This window comes from Python bivittatus, unplaced genomic scaffold (genome assembly GCF_059951505.1).
Source record: "Python bivittatus isolate LINGU-HERP-01145 unplaced genomic scaffold, Pbiv_v1 ctg000700_np1212, whole genome shotgun sequence".
NCBI classification, from domain to species: domain Eukaryota; kingdom Metazoa; phylum Chordata; class Lepidosauria; order Squamata; family Pythonidae; genus Python; species Python bivittatus.
In genome coordinates this window covers 97,965,090-97,983,349 of record NW_028277098.1, presented here as the reverse complement: position 1 = coordinate 97,983,349, position 18,260 = coordinate 97,965,090, and the positions used below count along the sequence as shown (strand labels likewise).

The following is an 18,260-nucleotide window of genomic DNA, read 5'->3' as shown; positions in this document are numbered from 1 at the left end:
AGGAGTCTGCGCTATAGCCGGGGAAGTCAGTAGATACATACGTAACTGGATTCCCAAAAATTAGAAGAAAAAGTCCAAGCAGATAGAGAAAATCAGATCAATGCTTAAATTATTCCTTGCTGGCAGAAAGAGGCTGGCGGTAAGAGCGGCAGAGCGCAAGCGATCTGCTTCTCAGCTAGGGGTTCACAATGACTGGCAGAATCTAAGCCAAGCCTGGCTGGCTTGTTTTTTGCTGACAATCGAGGAAGAAAATGTGCTTTTGTGGCCTCTGAGCATGTGCAGGGACACCGCATTCAGTGCTCTATTCAGGATCATGTCATATCATCCTCACTGGATTGCAGTTATTTGAATTTCTTATTTGGTTTGGGGGAGAATTAACCCAGATTCCATAAAACCACTGTTTACATGATGCAGAATGAATGTGTGAATGGGAATGTACAACAACTCTACACATAGCAACTTTTTATCTTTAACTTGTTATCTCCCAGATAGACTACTACAATGCGCTCTACATGGGGCTACCCTTGAAGAGTATCCGGAAGCTTCAGCTGGTCCAGAATGCGGCTGCGTGAGCAATTTTTGGGGCCCGAAGAAGGACCCTTATAACACCTTTGCTCCGTGAGCTGCATTGGGTACCGGTTTGCTTCCGGGTCCAATTCAAGGTGTTGGTTATCACCTTTAAAGCCCTACATGGCATGGGGCCAGGTTACCTGAAGGACCGCCTCGCCCCCATGATTTCAACCCGTCCCACCCAATCTCACAGAGAGGGCATGCTCCGGACCCCCTTGGCAAAAGAACTCCGACTAGTGGGGTCCAGAAGGTGGGCCTTCTCTGCTGTAGCCCCCGCCCTTTGGAACATCTTGCCCCCGGGGGTGAGACAGGCCCCCTCCCTCCCGGCCTTTCGAGGGATTTGAAGACCTGGCTCTGCCATCTGGCCTGGGGCGGGGAGGGAGGACGTCAGAAATGGGGTTGGCTGGCCCCTTAGCGGCCTGGTGTGGCCTCTATTGGCCTCTTGGATCTTTTCATCTTTGTTATGTCTGTAAGTGTGATGGTTTTTATAACTTTTATTCATGTATTTATGATTTTAATTTGATGTAAGCTGCCCAGAGTCCCCCATTGTGGGGAAATGGGCGGGGACAAGTTTACTAAATAAATAAATAAAATAAATAAACTTTGGGGGACAATGTTCTGTCTTACTCATTTGGGATTCTATTTTAATGAATAAGGCAGAACATTGCACCCCAAACCTCTAAGAAGGTTGCAAGCTTCTTAGCGATAGCTATAGCTGTTAGAAGCTGTCCGGTTCGTCCCGCGTGCTATTGATTGTTAGCTGCTAAATGCTTTAGGATTTTCTCGCAATTTTTAAAAATTCCTTTTTCACCGTTGTTGTATTGTATTGCTGGTTTTTTTTTTATTGTGTCTGGTCTTGGGCTGTCAATAAATGTCGATTGATTGATTGAAACATGGGATTTGGGGACAGAGAAGAAGTTTGAACGACGGGGAAGAGGAACAAGAATTGCTGATAAGTTCCGGTTTAACTTTTCACAAGTTACGGATGTCCTACTTATCTTCTCTTTCTCCTGTTTCTTTTCCAGCTTGTTGCTTTAGAGAGACAAGTGTTTGATTTTCTGGGATACCAATGGGCTCCAATTCTGGCCAATTTCCTCCACATCATCATGGTTATCCTGGGCTTGTTCGGGACAATCCAGTACAGACCACGCTACATTGTGGTGGTGAGTTTGCTCATGATTTTAAGGCTGGCATCTAATGGCCAAATAGGGATTTTGTGCCCACTTGTTTCCGTGGGACTTCGTGTTCGGAAGATGCATAGAACTGAACTGCAGGGAGGCCACCAGAACCAGTGACTGCATCGACTGATGTAGTAATGGTAGGCCAGTTTTAATGACTGTAATTAAATTTCACCCATGTGATTTTTCTCAGTGACATTCCCCATGGCCATTTCTTGATTTACTGATGTTTTTGGCCACTCAAAAAACCAGATATTTCTGGGCGATATGCAGATGGAGTCAAATCATGAAACCGAAAACAATAAACCAGGGATTAAAAATAGTAGCTAATAAAACCGACCGCAAGAATCAAAACAAGGCAGCCCGTAAAAACCACACTCCAACCAGCAGCAAAGTAAAACAGGGTGAAGATTTAAAAGCTGTACTTTTAAATCTTTTAAAATTACTTTTAAGAGCTTCCTTAATATAAAAAGAAAATTTTATCTGGCACCAAAGATGCTGTAATTAATATTGGTGCCAAGTGAGCCAGTTTAGGGATGGCAGGTGGGAGGGGGGCACAGATAAGGTGCCACATATGAGAGAGGTTGGATACGTCATCCCCACCCACCAAAATGATGTCTTCATGGTGCAGAATAAAGAAAAGATCACCTGGTGTCCTACTTTCCATCTCTATTCTGGAGATTTAGGACTTGAATAACCAAAGGCTATTCGATGGATTGTCCATGCTAATGGATACAACCACTCAGAGTCACTGGGAGTCAGGTGGCATATAAATTTAATAAATTATTATGGTTGGTCTCGCAGTCAGCCAGATGTTTAGACTGGATTTGGCATTTTTATCTACCAATCAAGTCCTTCCCAAGGACCTGGGACAGGCAGATGTAGTTGTCTGATGGTGTTAAAGGTATTGTTGCAGGATAGAAGCTGTTCCAAGTAAAGCCGCCTTGTGCAATGGACTGATGGTGATTTTGTCAATGCCGATGGTCTTCAAGGGGTGCTCCAGATGTTTTGGGATTGCACCTAAGGCGCCTGTAACTATTGGTATTAAATTATTAGTACAAGTAACAGTAAATAAGTAAATTAGTACCAGTATTAGTAAATTAGTACTAAACTAAATGTTATAAATAAAAATTATTATTATTATTATTATTATTATTATTATTATTATTATTATTATTATCCACAATATTGTTTCCAGTGGCTTTGGAAAGTTCTATATGTTTCTGATAGATAGATGATCAACTGATTGTTAGAGGCAGAGATAAGTAATGCAATTTCTTGCCTGTTGTTTATGACTCCCTCTCTCCCTGTTCTCGCGTGCCTTTTATCCTGTTTTTGCAGTGAGCTGTTTTTGATCTTTGTTGATGTTTAATAAATAAACAAACCTGAAGCTACATTTTTGCTCTGATCTGGAGCGAGGGATTGATTGAGAGTCTGCTGGGTGTAAACTAAACTGGAAATTGTCCATAGTAATTTTCCAGCCAGAAGGATCTGTCTCTTGTCACCATCCCCCACTTTTCCTTTTGGCAAGTGGGGGGGGGGGGTATTAAGTGATGTATTTTTGTAAGACCTGTAAGGGGAAGTGTTTGGTCCTGGGGACACCTGTGAGGTGCAGAGGTAACAAGAGAAAGGGAGATGGGGCTAGAATATTCCTTTTTTTTCCCCCTGTTTCAGCAATAGAGTTGGGGGGGGGGTCTTTGTTTTGTGAACTGTAAAAACCTGTTGTATTGTTTACAGGTTTAATCTCTGTTCTTACTGCTTATATACCTGGAAGACTGGTGGGGAGGTACTGTGTAACAGCAAAGCAGGGCTAATGAAACCAGTTGTTAGCCCTGCGAAGTAGTCCAGACAAGAAGCACAACCAGAAGTACTAGCTCTATCTTTATTGTTAGGTTACACTAACAGAAAGTATATCTCCCCTCCTTTCCTTTTGCTCTCCGGAAAACTAGGGAGGGTCTCTTCTCTAAATGTTTCCCACACCCTCCCCTCTCCTGTGGGCTGAGATATCTTTTACGTGACAGTTGTTCCGTCTGCAGCTCTTCCTCCCGTCTCCGAAGGTCATTCCCACATACCATTACATCAGTCAACTAATGTATTTGTAAACGGGAAAGACCTTGGGAGACGGGGTGAAGAAATGCTGCCTTTGGAATGGTCAGATAAGAGACAGCATAGCCCACAGTTGCATAGTGGCAAGAGAAAGAAACTCAGAAAGGAACATCCCTAACTTATCAGGCTGTAAAAGAGATGGTGGGAGATTTGTACTGTCAGACTTGCAAGATTCTGTTAATGTAGCTTTATAATAATGTAGAATGATCATGTTTCCTGTCTGGTCTACCTGGTAAGGCTGACAACTAATCTCAAGGGGGCTGTTTAGCTCCAAACAGACTTGTCTTGTTTAGTGTAAATTGATCCAGGCAACTAACTCTCCTCCCCCCCCCCCCCCGTCTCATGTCATGCAAACCCCTAAATCTCAGAGTTCATTGTCCCCTATTGATAGCCTGAATCCAACATCCCAGAGATGCCCCACAAAACCAGATCTTCTCCTGGCACAGAGAATATGGGCGGAAATTGTTGGATGAGTACAACCCCCCTGAACTTATCTGTAGAGGTGCCACCCCCCTCCTGAAATAATTAAAAAAGTAAAAAGCGGAGAAGATAGTGACAGGATCCCAATGTCCTTTGTGGCTGTTGATGCTGTGCATCTACAAATTCATGGGGGATGACTAATTAATACATCTGAGATGATGTGCTGTAAAATTTAAGAGGAAGTCAGTTGCCTGAGATGGGGAGGCTGGATTGGGCTCTGGAAGCAAGACCTCTGTATGGTTTTGGCCATTTGATTTTCAACAGCCAGAGTTGGAGAGGTCCCACAGTTTAGGAGAACATGGCTTGGACAACCCCCTCTTCCCTGTGCCATCCCTTCATTCACTGGTATGCCGCTATCAGGAGAAGCTACTGCATATAAAGAGGCAGCAAACACCACACTCCTTCACACTGATGATGTTATTTAGTTGGGTAATGAAACGTCTGCAAGAAAACAACCAAGCTCAGAGAACCCCAAGGACTCCACAGTTCAGTCCTGAGCTACAGATATTCGCTTCTATTGGAGCTGTTATCATGTCTCCCCTTAATCTTCACTTCTTTAGGCTATATTTGCCCAGTTCTTGGAACTGTTTTTCATAGGATTTTGTTTCCTTCACCATCTTTGTTGCCCTTCTCTGCACTCTTTCTAGTTCCTCAGCATCCTTCTTGTATTGTGGTGACCAAAACTAGGCACAGTATTCCAGGTGTGATCTAACCTGCACAGCATAGACAGGAACGATCTCAACATTATGAGAGCCAGTTTGGTGCAGTTGGTGAAGGCACCAGTCTAGAAACCAGGAGACTCTGAGTTCTAGTTCTGCCTGGTCACGAAGCCAGCTGGGTGACCTTGAGCCAGTCCCTCTCAGCCCTAGGAAAGAGCATGGGCGAACCACTTCTGAAAAACCTTGCTAAGAAAACTTCAGGGACTAGTCCAGGCAGTTGCCAGGAGTCAACAATGACTCAAAGGTACATAAAAACTCCAAACATCTCAACATTATGCTTTCTGGGATCTCAACATTATACCCTTGTTGATGCAATCCAAGATTGCATTGGGTCTTTTGGATGTTATCCATGGAGGAGGTCTTTTTTTGTTGTTGATATATTATTCCCACAATATTTACAGCTTCGACTTGTGGTCTAGGAGCCCCTCTCTAAAATGGAACCCAGCTGAAAACAAAGAAACAGGTGGTGCCGGGTGAAAACGGGATTTAATTTCATTTAAATGCAAATGTAATTAAAATGCAATTAAATAGGGCTCATGTTATTATTCCCAGTATCTCTCATTTTTTCTTTCTGTCCTATGGGAGTTGAACCCAGGGCCTCAGATTCCGCGTGTTGGGTTTGAACCACAGATGCTGCTAAATTGGCAGCCTGCTGGAAATCCCTCCGAAACAGGGGAGACTTCTTGAGCTGATGGCTTCTTGATGTACGAACAAACAAACAGATATTCCTTCTCTCCTCCAGCCCCTCTCTCAAGGCCTGGTTTTATTTTTTGAAGAGAGGGACCCCACCTTCCCAGTAGATTCTGTTGCTTAAATACAATAAACTTTAGCCAACTCTCTTGACAGGAGAGAAACTGCAAAAGTTGGTTCTGGGTTTCACCCCTACCCCATCCCCAGGATGATGTGAACAAGCAGAACTTTTGGACCAGCAGAATAATTGATCACATCATCCTCCAGCCCTGGGTGAATGAGCTGTCAGTCTTGGACAGAGAGAAAAAAAGGGGACAGTAATGCTCTCCAGGCATTCATTAGAAAACATCAGAGGGATTTGGGCTGGTTTTGAAAATCCCATTCAGCTGTTTCTTTTGTGCATTCAGCCCAAGATAGTTGCAGAGATGATATAAGTAAGTCTGTATGCTTATAGTGTGAATGTCTAGTTTTTTACATTTCTTGTGAGCTAGAAGCACAACAGTGAAGGTTCCAGCTCACGATGCAAGGTTTGTCTAATGGCACGCAATACAAATCGTCCTTGTTTAGTGACCACGATTGGGAATGGCCACTTGGTCATTAAGTGAAGCGGTCGCTAAGTGAAACCACAACAGTGTTTACGATCTTCCTTCAGCTTTCCTCTGCTTTACAGACCTGCAAAGATCTAATGATTAGTCGTAAGGTTACTTTTTCATCATTGTTGTAACTGTGAATAGTTGCTAAATGAGGCAGTCGCTAAGCGAGGCCTACCTGTAGCTCGACAGTTAGAAATGGCATTTTTACTTACGGCTCCCGCTTGTGAAATTGACTCCCCAGAGATGGTTGCTGAGTACCTCATTATTCTCAACAGTAACAAACATCATTGTTACATCTAGTATTGATTGATTATGTGTGATCAAGTCGTAGATTGGGGGGCTCTTCAGACAGTCATGCCCTAGTTACCTCACAGCTTGACTACTGCAAGATACTGCACTTGGGACTGCCCTTGAAGACCACCTGGAAGCTTCACCTGGTCCAGAAGGTGATGGTGATGGGCATGCCTGGAATGCAGAGGTAACACCTCTGCTTTGTGATCTGCACTGGTTGCCTGTTTGTTTCCAGGTACTATTCAGGATGCTGATTGTTATCTACAAAGGCCTATGTGGCATCGGGCCTGGTTACTTGAGGGGCTGCCTGTCTCCCATAACATTTGCTTGGCTGATTTGATCCTGCAGGGTTGGCGCGCTCTGGGTTCCTTCAGTTCAACAATGTCATCTATTGGGACCCCAGAAGCATGCCTTCTCTGTAGCAGTGCCTGCCTGCTGGAACAAGGTTTCCCCCGAGATGCAGATGGCCCCCACGCTGCTGTTGTTCAGAAGAGCTGAGAAGACCTGGCTTTTCACCCGGGCCTTTGGTGAGGGAGAGGGAGACCCCTCGCCTCATTGCACTTGCCATCTTTGATCTTTTATTGATTTTATTTAATTTCCTTCCCCCTTTCCCAGCATCAGGGCCTTCTCCAGACAGCTAGGTCTTTGCATAATGTGTCCAAAGTAGGACATAGATTCCTTCAAAATGCTCTGCAGGGGGCTGCCCCTGAAGATTACCACGTAGCCGCAATTGGTGCAAAATGCAACAGCCCAGCCGTTGGAGCGGCTATACATGTGAACCAGAAGGGCGGGGCTCTGCATCGTATGGTTCTGCATATGATTGGAAGTGGTGATTTTGACCTATAAAGCCCCACATGGCTTGGCTTGCGGGTATCTACAGCCCTGCCTGCTCCAAATTGAACTGGCTCTTCCAATACGCCCATCCCAAATAGATTTGTTGAGAATTCAGACCCTTGGTAGGAGATATTGATTTATTAAGAAATATTTATATACCCCCCCCCCCATCTTACAATATAACCCTACATGGCTAACATCATCCATCCCATATAATATATTAAGAAATACAAACAACACCCCCCTCTGATTTGATGGGGTTCACCACTCCCTCCCTTCCTGATTTCGATTCTTACCCTGTTTCCTGATATTCGTAAAGGCAGGAAAGACTGAATTGTTTTGCAGAGCTTTCAGTGACCAAGACTGTAGACAGGAAGCATCAACATGGACTTTTTTGGTCTTGTTTTTTTAACTGTAGTAATTTTAAGTCTGTTTTTATAGCTGGGGTCCGGTTGTTTTAGTACATATTGTAACTGCTATGAATCCTATAGGATTCAGGATTCCTCCATATTCAGCCTCCTATAATTTAGGGAGGGAGGAAGGAAGGAAGGAAGGAAGGAAGGAAGGAAGGAAGGAAGGAAGGAAGGAAGGAAGGAAGGAAGGAAGGAAGGAAGGAAGGAAGGAAGGTCTTTTCAACTTCTCCCCCGCTTCTCCTTATCATTTCATAAAGCTATTTTGCTACTGACTTTATTGAATATTGTTTTGCCCCTAGTTTTACTGTATTTTTACCTGCTTATTTGTTGTTGTTGTGACTAAAATATTTATCTAGATAATGCTGTTGGTTTTATTATTTTATATTGTTTTATATTAATTTATATATTGCAAGAAGTTGAAGTTGCTGTAAATAAACCACCAAATAACAAAGCCTCCAGTGGACCAGACTAAACTTCACTGGCACAAGGGCTAGTGACATGCATAGCCGGGGCGTCAGCCTTGTGAGGTAGACCAGACAGGAAACACAGCTAAATGAGTTAATTCTACTTTATTGTAAGGTTATATTAACATAATCCTGCAAGTCTGAAACTACATTTCTCCCCTCATCCCTTTTACAGCTCAAGAAAATAGGGAGGGTCCCTTCTGAGCTTCTTGGCCCTCCCACATTCCTGCTGCAGGCTAAGCTGCCTTTTATCTGACTGTTCTCTTGGCTGCATCTCTTCTCTCTTTCTCCCAAGGTCATTACATACATTTACATCAGGGCATCTACAGCAAGAGTGAAAGAAGTCAAAATGGAGGCTTCAACCACGTGATTGAAGCCCTGCCTGGTTTTAACACGGTTCGCAGCTGCCATCTTGACTTTTTGAACCCTCCTCTGCAGATGACCTTGACCCCAGCAGTAACTCTTTGGAACTGGTTGAAATCCTTTATAGACAGAATCTTTGCAAGCCCATACAATAGCAGTAGGTAAGCTGAGTTGTCCATAATGGACTCTGGTGAAAAGAACTCAGGCAAGAGAACTTGGCCAAAATTACAGAATAAAATGAGGATAGAGATGGGATTTGCATCTTCATACTTCCAAACTCGTAATGCACCTTTTCCCATTTGTCTTCTTCAAATCTGTGCAGATCTCAGCCAATGGTCACAACCGGGATAGCCTGATTTGTTAATTCCAGGCAGCATTGTGGGTATGGCAGGTTATGGCAAAATCCATCCATCCATCCATCCATCCATCAAGGTGGTGGCCACAACAGTGTGGCTGAAGCTCTGTCTGTTTTATGTGCACAGGCAGAGGTAAAAAAGAACAGCTATTTCCTGTTAGGATTATTGTGCTATTTTATCATTGCCCGCTGCTTAGATGGTTTGGGAAAGGTGATCAAAAACATTTTCAATAAACAATAAGATCTTTTTTCTTCCTTTTTCCTCTTTCGCATCTCCCAACCATCCACCCAGTACGCCATCTGGACAGCCATTTGGGTCACCTGGAACATTTTCATCATCTGCTTTTATTTGGAAGTTGGCGGTCTTTCGAAGGTGAGTGAAGTTCGTGTCTGAGCATCCAGAAATAACAAAAAGAGGGGGCCAAAAGGGTCTGGCAGGAGAGGGCTGTAGGGTGGGGGAGTGTCCAGTCTGCTGGAGGAGAGAGTCTGCTAACAGACATCCAAGTGTAGGTCAAGAGGTCTTGTGAGTGAAAAGCCTGCTAGTTACCACGCTTTAAGATTCAGGCTGGAAAGAGAAGCCGGGAGGGGGGAATAGGGGATTAAATTATTCTTCCATAAACTGAATCCAATTTAGTGCTTTAATGCCTCTCAAAAGAAAAGGCTATCAGTCACTGCAAGCTCCTTGCACGATTTGGAGAGAAAATTAATTTCTTGAACCCCTTCCACCGTGGCTGCATGTTGTTCTATGGATTCCCGTTTCCCCTTCGGACACTTACACTCCTTTGGCCTGTCTTTTAAGCTTAAGATTTCAAAGTTCTTATTTTTTTTAAAAATGGAGGGAGACTTCTTATGCGCCCCCATGGACTATCACACAACCTCCATGCACAGTGGTGTTCCTTGAAGGTAATTTTGTCCAGCAGTTCTTCCTGCGGGCAAGTTTTTGTCTGTAATTTCAGTCCTTCCACAGGGTTGCTTGATGTGGGTCAGATGTGAAGAGTTAGAAGTACATTTTCTCCCCAGTCCTTAAATATGGCTGTTTGACCTAAAAGTGGTATGATTTTTCAGAATACACACCCGGACGCATTTAAGCTTTTTCAAGGTTAGATTTAAGTAAAGGATGTAAGACCTATTTTGGAGACCAAGAACTTTTCTTGTAATCATCTTGGAAGAACAAAGTAAATATTCAGTTACACATCTTTATATAGAGTTGACTTCAGTGACAGTTGCAAATCAATTTCCACAATATTAGCCTTACATGCTGAGGGTTGATCTACACTGAAAACAGACCTTTTTAATATTGATGTCCTTGTTGTAGTTGGCTTCTCCCAAAGGATCCTGAGAACCACAGTTTATTGACCGTATTGGATTTCTCCAGGAAAAGTAGCTACTCTTCCTCTCTAGCCCCTGGGAATCCCAGGATTCAGGATTTCCAGGGCAGTGGGAATAATTGAATAAAATAAGAATAAATCTATGGTGCTGACAGGTTTTGATGGGGTTTCATTTTGTCTCTGATGGATCTTAGAACTGTGGAATGTTCTGTAGTTTATCATATATATATAAATAAAAAATAAAAAAGCTACAACTGGTTCAAAATGTGGCTGTGTGGACAATCTTGGGTGCCCCAAGGATGGTGCTATAACAACTTTGCTGCGGAAGCTCCATTGGATGCCAGTTTGCTTCCGGGTCCAATTCAAGGTGTTGGTTATCACCTTTAAAGCCCAACATGGCATAGGTCCAGGCTACCTGAGGGACCATCTCACCCCCATCACATCAACCCGTCCCACCTAGTCAGGCAGAGGGGACACGTTGCGGACCCCGACAGTGAGAGAATGTTGGCTGGTGGGGCCCAGGAGGAGAGCCTTCTCTGCCATTGCCCCCGCCCTTTGGAATATTCTCCCCCCAGAGGTGCACGGGCCCCTACCCTCCTGTCTTTCTGGAAAGGATTAAAGACCTGGCTCTGCCAGCCTGAGTAGGGCAAGAAGAGCTGTAATCAATCCTGGGGGTGGCTGGCACTCTGATGACACTCCCTGAGCTACTCACCAATTCCATCAATTCTTGGAATTTGTTTTTTATTTATTTAAGACTGCTATTATATTGTATTTTAATTGATTTTATCTTCTCTGTAAACTACCTAGTGTTGCTTTTTAATGAGATGGGTGATGACAAATTTGATATATAACTAAATAAAACATTTAAAAAATAGTACCAAAATGAAATGATCTAAGATTTGGGTGGGAAGTTGGAAGGAACGTCAAATATTTTGGCATTCATTTCTGACTTGTAGCTGATACCCAAGAGATACACACATCTGGATCTACTGAATTCACACTGTCCTTCAAGCTCATTGAGGTTGGAGAGGGGAGAGAATCAATTTTCTGCAAGCCTTTCTTTTCAGATGTGAGCCTGCCAAAATAAGCAGATTTTATCCAGGGCATTAGAGCCAGGGTCCTGTTAAGGAACACCTTGAATCCAGAAGGAGGATCAGAAGTCTTCTTCTGCGCTGGATCTTGTTCTGCATCAGGCAGCTGGTGCACAATCTGTGCAAATGCCAGAGGGAAAGCATAGTTGGCGCTCTAAATGTAGAAGGGTAAAGGCATATACAAAAAAACTTTTCCCCTTGCTCCTAAGCTTTTTTTTTTTTTTCGTTGCAAAGTAGCTTGGCTGATCTGTCTTTGTCAGCTGAAGGTTAATTTATAGTGACAAAACACAAGGAAGTGCAGTGAGGTAGAAAGAATGGAGTGAGTTGATTTGGCAGCTGGCGGGAACGGGTGCGCTTTTCAGCACAGACAGGTGATGATTCAGGTGGAAAGGATGGGGAAGCAGGTGGGAGTGGAATGAAGTTCTCCTCTAACTGGCTCGGGATGTGGAGGGGAAGCCTATAGTTGTGTTACTGGAAGAGCTGTACCCAATTTTTCATTCTGCTGAATTGGCTTGGTTGGGATTGTTTTTGCCCTTGTGGGCCAGAATCAAGCATCCATGCCTAAACCAGCCTCCTCAAGTTGTATGTAGTTAGTCTTTAAACGTCTGCATGGGTCCCCAGCGATGTTCGAAGCATGGATGGGTGCAGGTTAAAGCATCCAAGCAGACAAGGGCAGGGTGGGCTGAGCCTTCTACCTCATTCAACGTCTCTGAAATAATCCTATTTTCAAAGCCAAAAGTGTAGGGACCAATCAAATTTCCAGGGGGAGGCTATTCAGTAATGCAGGCACATCCCCTGAGAACCTCAGCCCCCATTCCCTGAAGAAAGGTGGAAGCAATAGCAGTTTCTTCTGGGGTGTCCAAATTGGCTGGTCCTATCCAGCTGGAGAAGATGCTCCTGGATGTATCTTGCTACCAAGCCATAGACAGCATTATGGTTAAGATCAGCCCTTGGAACTGTACTCAGAAGCTGATAGGGACCTGGAACCCCAGTGTAACACACACATTTAGCTGCAATCTCTGTTGCTTATGGGTCATCTCCAGAAGCAGGTCCTTGTACAGCACATTTCAGTAGTCCACTTACTGGCTTTAGGACTGAATCCTGCCCTAAAACCTCTCACTGGTGCTTTAATGCCTATATGGGTTCCTTGTTTGCCCCAACTTCTACTTCTCTTCCCTTTCTCTTCACTCTCCTCCATACTGAATGTCAGAATGGGAATTCTGCAATGCAATACCATCTTCCCTTGAGGATGATAATTACGACTGCTGCTGCTTCTACTACCGCTAGTCCCTGATTGCTTCCTCGACCCATCTGGACTCCAGAACCAAAATGAAAAGCAACCAGGAGGTGGGACTATGGATGAGAAGCAGCACATGAGGATCAGACCTCCACCTGTGGATCCCCAGGGAATATAATTTATTCCCTTTCCCCTCTTTAGCCATGACTGGGTCAGAGTCTCTTTGACAGAAGCAGGTTTGCTGCTGTCCCAGCAATTTGGGCTTATGGTGAGACCTTTTTCATTGTTCACATGAAGTAGTCCTGATCTAGAAGCAAGAGATCTGCTGCTCAGCCACTGGATTCTTTTGGCCAGGACACTCTAGCACTCTTGAACCACTGTCCCTTTCCTTATCTGTAGCAACATGCTACAACCTCTTCCTTGAACTGCTAAAATCTGGTGGCAACAAAAACTAAAATAAGCACCTGGGAGTGTTGGTAACAGCATCCTATACACGCTGCATTAAGAATTTGGAACAATCAGTGCAATTCTCTTGGTAGCTCAGTGAGAGATGGCTGCTCAGAAGATTCTACCAGAGGATTTAGAAATATTAAGACTCCCTCTCCCTCCTGGTTGATAATACGTTTTCTCATCTTAAACATGCAAAATTATTCAACCATCAAGCTCTTCTGGGATCTAGTCTCCCAGGACTGAATTCATCTGAAGGGGCATTACCATGCCTTTCTTTGATAACGAATGGAAGGGGGTGAAGGGGGTGCTAGGGAGTGTGGAAGCCCATCTGCCTCGGGGGCTCTTCCGTCTGTCCTTGCAAAAGGAGAGAGATTTGCATTGCAATTTTCTTCTATTTCCTTGCCTTATCTGCACTCATTGTGTACACGTTAGGCAGAAAACAATCAAATATATTCATCAGATGTATGATCTTTTTACAGTTTTAAGGTTTTGCATGTTCCGTCTACAGATGGACTGTTTTCTTTGTTGTTGCTTAAACCCTAGAGCAGTGTTGTCCAAACTTGGCCACTTTAAGATGAGTGGACTTCAACTCCCAGAATGCTGGCTGGGGAATTCTGGGAGTTGAAGTCCACTCATCTTAAAGTGGCCAAGTTTGGACAACACTGCCCTAGAGCATATATCGGCAGCGGGGTTATGCAAAATGAATGGTGGCCTTGGTCCCCTCATTCAACATATTAAACTCAGCAGCTGGGTTCACCCAACAAAGCATGCCCTGCTTTGGTGTGGTGGTTTAGTTCACACATCATGCAAAGAAAATAGTTTCCTACCCATCCACAATCCCATTTTAGCTTTAATCTTAACATGTTACGCAAATACAACTACACAGTAGTTAAAATTTAAGTCCTCCTTCTACAACAATTGTTTTTCCTACTTAAATCCATAAAACAGATCAAGTAAGGTACATTAAACAAACCCTACTTCTACTAAGCACACACAGCCCCATATCTCTATCTATGTCTTAGCATATGATTTTATGCTTGGGACCCGGAATATCAGCTTCAATTTGCTGTGAGATTTCTTCTAGAAAGAAATTGCTCTTGTTCCTGTCAAAGGAACAAGAAGTGCACAGTAATAACATATTCATTTATTTTTTCATTCTACTTGTAGAGATTGCGTGAAGTTTGGAAAGGGGGTTTGGTTTGATGACTGTTCTTACAAAACACCCCTTTGAAACTGTTATAAAGTGTAAGATCCTCCTCCTTCTCCTCCTCCTCCAGTGGCTGCATTGCTTCTTTCCAGAGCCTCACCCAGCAATTCATACACACATTCACTCTAAAATCCTTGGTTTGATGAGACTCACATTAAATCGACGCTTCCTATGGAAGTCAGGGCAGTCTGAGTCTCTTCCTAATGCTTTCCCTGTTCCCCTCACTGCTTGGGTTAATTCAGTATGTTGAATCCTATTAAAGCCGGTGTGGTGCAGTGAAGGTGCTGGACTAGGAGTGTGGAGACCCAGGGTCTAGTCCACCCTCAGCCAGAGAAGCTCCTTGGGGAACCCTGGGTCAATCCCTCCCGCTCAGCCCAAGAAACAGTCTGGTCTAGTGAGGAAAGTCCTGGAGTAGGTGCAGGGAGATCCAGATTCTAGTCCCCGCTCAGCTACCAGAAGCTACCAAGAGCCAGTATGATCCAGTTATGAAGGTGGTGGACTAGGAGTGTGGAGACCCAGGGTCTAGTCCACCCTCAGCCATGGAAGCCCCTTGGGGGATCTTGGGCTACTCACTCTCTCTCAGCCCAACATACCCCACAAGGAAAAAAATGGGAGTGCTGTTGTAGAGGATCAGGAGGATGGCCTTGATGGACGTATGCAAGAACTGTTCCCTAGACAAAAGTTCTGGACAGCAAGATAAGATTCAGAAGTGGCTCAGAATTCTGGGAGTTGAAGTCCACCCCTCTTCAAGTTGCCAAGGCTGAGAAATACTGCACTGGTGTGTATGTGTATATAAGTCATTTAGAGGAAGGGAGGTTGTGCATTTTTTTTAAAGGTGTTCAGGATTACATAGGCAAAACAAGGTGCAAAGCTAAGAACAAGTTTTTAAGAGGTGGCCAAATTTTGGCTCTAGTTACCTGACAAAACCATCAATCACAGGATGATTTCCTGCTGGGTGATGACTTCTGCTCTGCCAAGTAATGGTATCCTGTAGACTCTGGAGCGTCTTTGGAAGTGTGGGTGTTAATTAACTTCAGTATTTTTATCAGGATCGTCATGGAGAAAATCTTTGTGGTTGCTAAGAGTCAACACCGACTTGATGCACATAATCAATTAATCAGTTTAAATTCAGGGGATCCATAGGTGTGCGTGTCAAAAGAGTTGAGATGGTGTCTATGACTGTGTAGTCCAACTGCAGTTTAGCTGTTCATCTTCTCTCTTCCTGCTTCTGATATTGGGTGAGAACTACCTAGTCTAAATTCAATACCTTTTTGACCTAGAAAGGCATTTGCAGGAATTAGCAAGCAGATGGTCTCTCCTGTTTTCCTTCTGCAATTCACTGAAATGGCATGATTTAACTTCTTAAAAGTGAGGCCGGAGTGAGAGAAGAGGATCTCTCCTGGGGTGTGGGGAAGGAGATCCTCTTCTCTCACTCCGGCCTCACTTTTAAGAAGTTAAATCATGCCATTTCAGTGAAATGCAGAAGGAAAACAGGAGAGACCATCTGCTTGCTAATAAGGGCCTCAAAGTATTGTTTTACGCAGCAGACAGTGGCGGAGATCTGGGGGAGATGAACATTAAGCAGCTATTGATCATGCCCAAGTCAGTCCCTTACAGTAATATGACCCAAGAGGTTAATTGCTGCAGTGGTCAATAGGAGCCTGGATCGTGCAATGAATCAGAAGGCTGCAGAGAACATGAGGGAGGGGGGATTTAAGGGGGATATTTAGTGTTCACAACATGGAAGAAACTAAACTGGATTTTTAGGCAAAACTCTTCCATAACTCCAGTTCTTGCTCCCTTAAATCCAGATCTTCTATTTCTGTGTGAGTGCTAATACGCATTGCCAACCTGGCTCCTTTCTAAAGTGTTGGAACTCCAGCTTACCTGTCGAGAAGCATTTATTTTTCATCAGTTTACAGAATAATCTAACACCCTAATTCAGTTGCCGTAAGTGGGGAGAGAGTCGCCTTAGCTAGACCAGCAGAAGGGCTAGCAGATCCTATATTTGCCAGTCTGAGAGGACTGTTAAAAACATTCAGCCCAGAAATCCAAAACCAAAATGAAAAATAAACACATCTCAGCACCCTTGGAAACACTTTTAGGCCTTGCCAATCACAGATGGTGCAAATGATGGCACACACATGGCAAGAACCAATGAACTTGTCATGGTTAGTTCACACATTGCCTTAAGTCCCACTTTCTTTTAACCATTATTGGTTGAATAACCCACAGTGGCTGCGCTGGGGTCATCCAAAATGCTAAGCTCCTTCTACAACATCAGGGTCTGTAGAGTATGGGCAAGGAGGCAAGTGACAAAACATGCTTCACAACCTGATTAAACAAGTATTGTGACACAAGGTCTGCCTCTTTTTCGTACAGGCCCTGTGATATCACATGGGTGTAGATCAGGGGTGATGCTTATGTGTGAATGATTTGGGGCCAGTCCCTCCCACTCAGCCCAAGAGATAGTGTGATGTGGTGGTGAAGATGCTGGACTAGGAGGGAGAAGATTGTCAAGATTGTTGTCAGCCTTTTGGGGTCAGGAAACAGGAGGGGCAGAGTTTCAGAAATACCTCTGATTATTGTAGGGCATAGTAACAGAATCTTGAAAGCCTGTCATCGTTTCTCTCCACATCTTGTACTGAAACATAAATCCAAGTGGTGCTATTTTGAGTTTCTTTATCATGCTTTCCTCTTTCCCAGACCTGAGTAATATTTTATGAACCTCCTCTTCCTCCCTTAATGGTTCCTTCATCCTTGCCCCGCTCCCAGGACTAGGTTTACACTCCATCAAAGCTCAATGATGGGTGACTTGGGTTCGGTCTTCTCTCTCAGCCCCACTTAGTTTACGGAGTTGCTGTTGTGGAGAAAAGAAGGAAGATGCCCTACACAACCCACCTTGAGCTCCTGAAGAAAAGGTGGGAAATAAATGTTACAAATGTATAAAATATAAAATCAACACGCTAAGCCCAAACCAGACAAATTACATTATAATGTGGGGCAATGGGAAAACCATTATGCATCCTTTTGGAGCACATCACACAAAGGGAAGGAACAGGAGCTTGTAGAACCGCGAGCACATCACTTCCAGGTTGGACACTTACATGCAGCACCCTTGAGGAAAAGATTTGAGACTTCCTGGGTGGGGAGAGATTCGGTTAACCAATAGGTGGGTTCAGGAGATGCAGGTGCTCTGAAAGAACCCTTCCCATGTCTCCCATAGGGTTATCTAGGTTGCAGAACTTCCAAGGACTATGAGAGGGTGGTAAAGAGATACAGAAAACCCCTTTTGCTACCCTTTAGTAGTCCTTGGACTCTTTGAAACCAAGATCTGGGAGCCCTAGATCAGTGTTTCTCAACCTCAGCAGCTTTAAGATGTGTGGACTTCAACTCCCAGAATTCCCCAGCCAGCATGCTGGCTGGGGAATTCTGGGAGTTGAAGTCCACACATCTTAAAGCTGCTGAGGTTGAGAAACGCTGCCTTAGATCACTGCATAGAGTTGAGAATTGGGAAACCAGAGGTGAGAATTCCAGGCCAAGCAGATGGTTAAATAAGGCTCTACTTTTTCATGTCTGTTGAAAATATTCAACTGTTTGCTGAATGCTTCACTGAAGAAGTCATACACTAGACCAATGTTTTTCAACCATGGCAACTTTAAGATGTGTGGACTTCAACTTCCAGAATTCCCCAGCCAGCATGGGGAATTTAGGCTTCACACGTCACCCTAACCCTGATGTGGTTTGTTTGATTTCTGGTTGAATGTATCGCACTGCCTCCAGCCATCGTAGCTTGTACACCATGGCTTGTGGCTTGGCAAGCATATGACCCCAGTCCACTACGTCATTCAACAAACAGCGGTTTTAAAATGTCTTGGCATAACGAATGAA

At 44.0% G+C, this 18,260-nt stretch overlaps 1 protein-coding gene across 2 annotated transcripts in view; it reads left to right on the top strand.

Annotated features, from left to right (window-relative positions):
- Nucleotides 1-18,260, top strand: part of NKAIN4 (sodium/potassium transporting ATPase interacting 4) — a 99,291-nt gene that overhangs the window by 37,937 nt on the left and 43,094 nt on the right. For both annotated transcript variants that reach the window (XR_015798570.1, XM_088154307.1), the window contains exons 2-3: nucleotides 1,596-1,733; nucleotides 9,349-9,429. Coding sequence is in view for 1 of the 2 variants with exons in the window: in XM_088154307.1 (XP_088010433.1) it covers nucleotides 1,596-1,733; nucleotides 9,349-9,429 (219 nt within the window). In the remaining variant the exon portion in view is untranslated. The remainder of the gene's footprint in view (nucleotides 1-1,595; nucleotides 1,734-9,348; nucleotides 9,430-18,260) is intronic.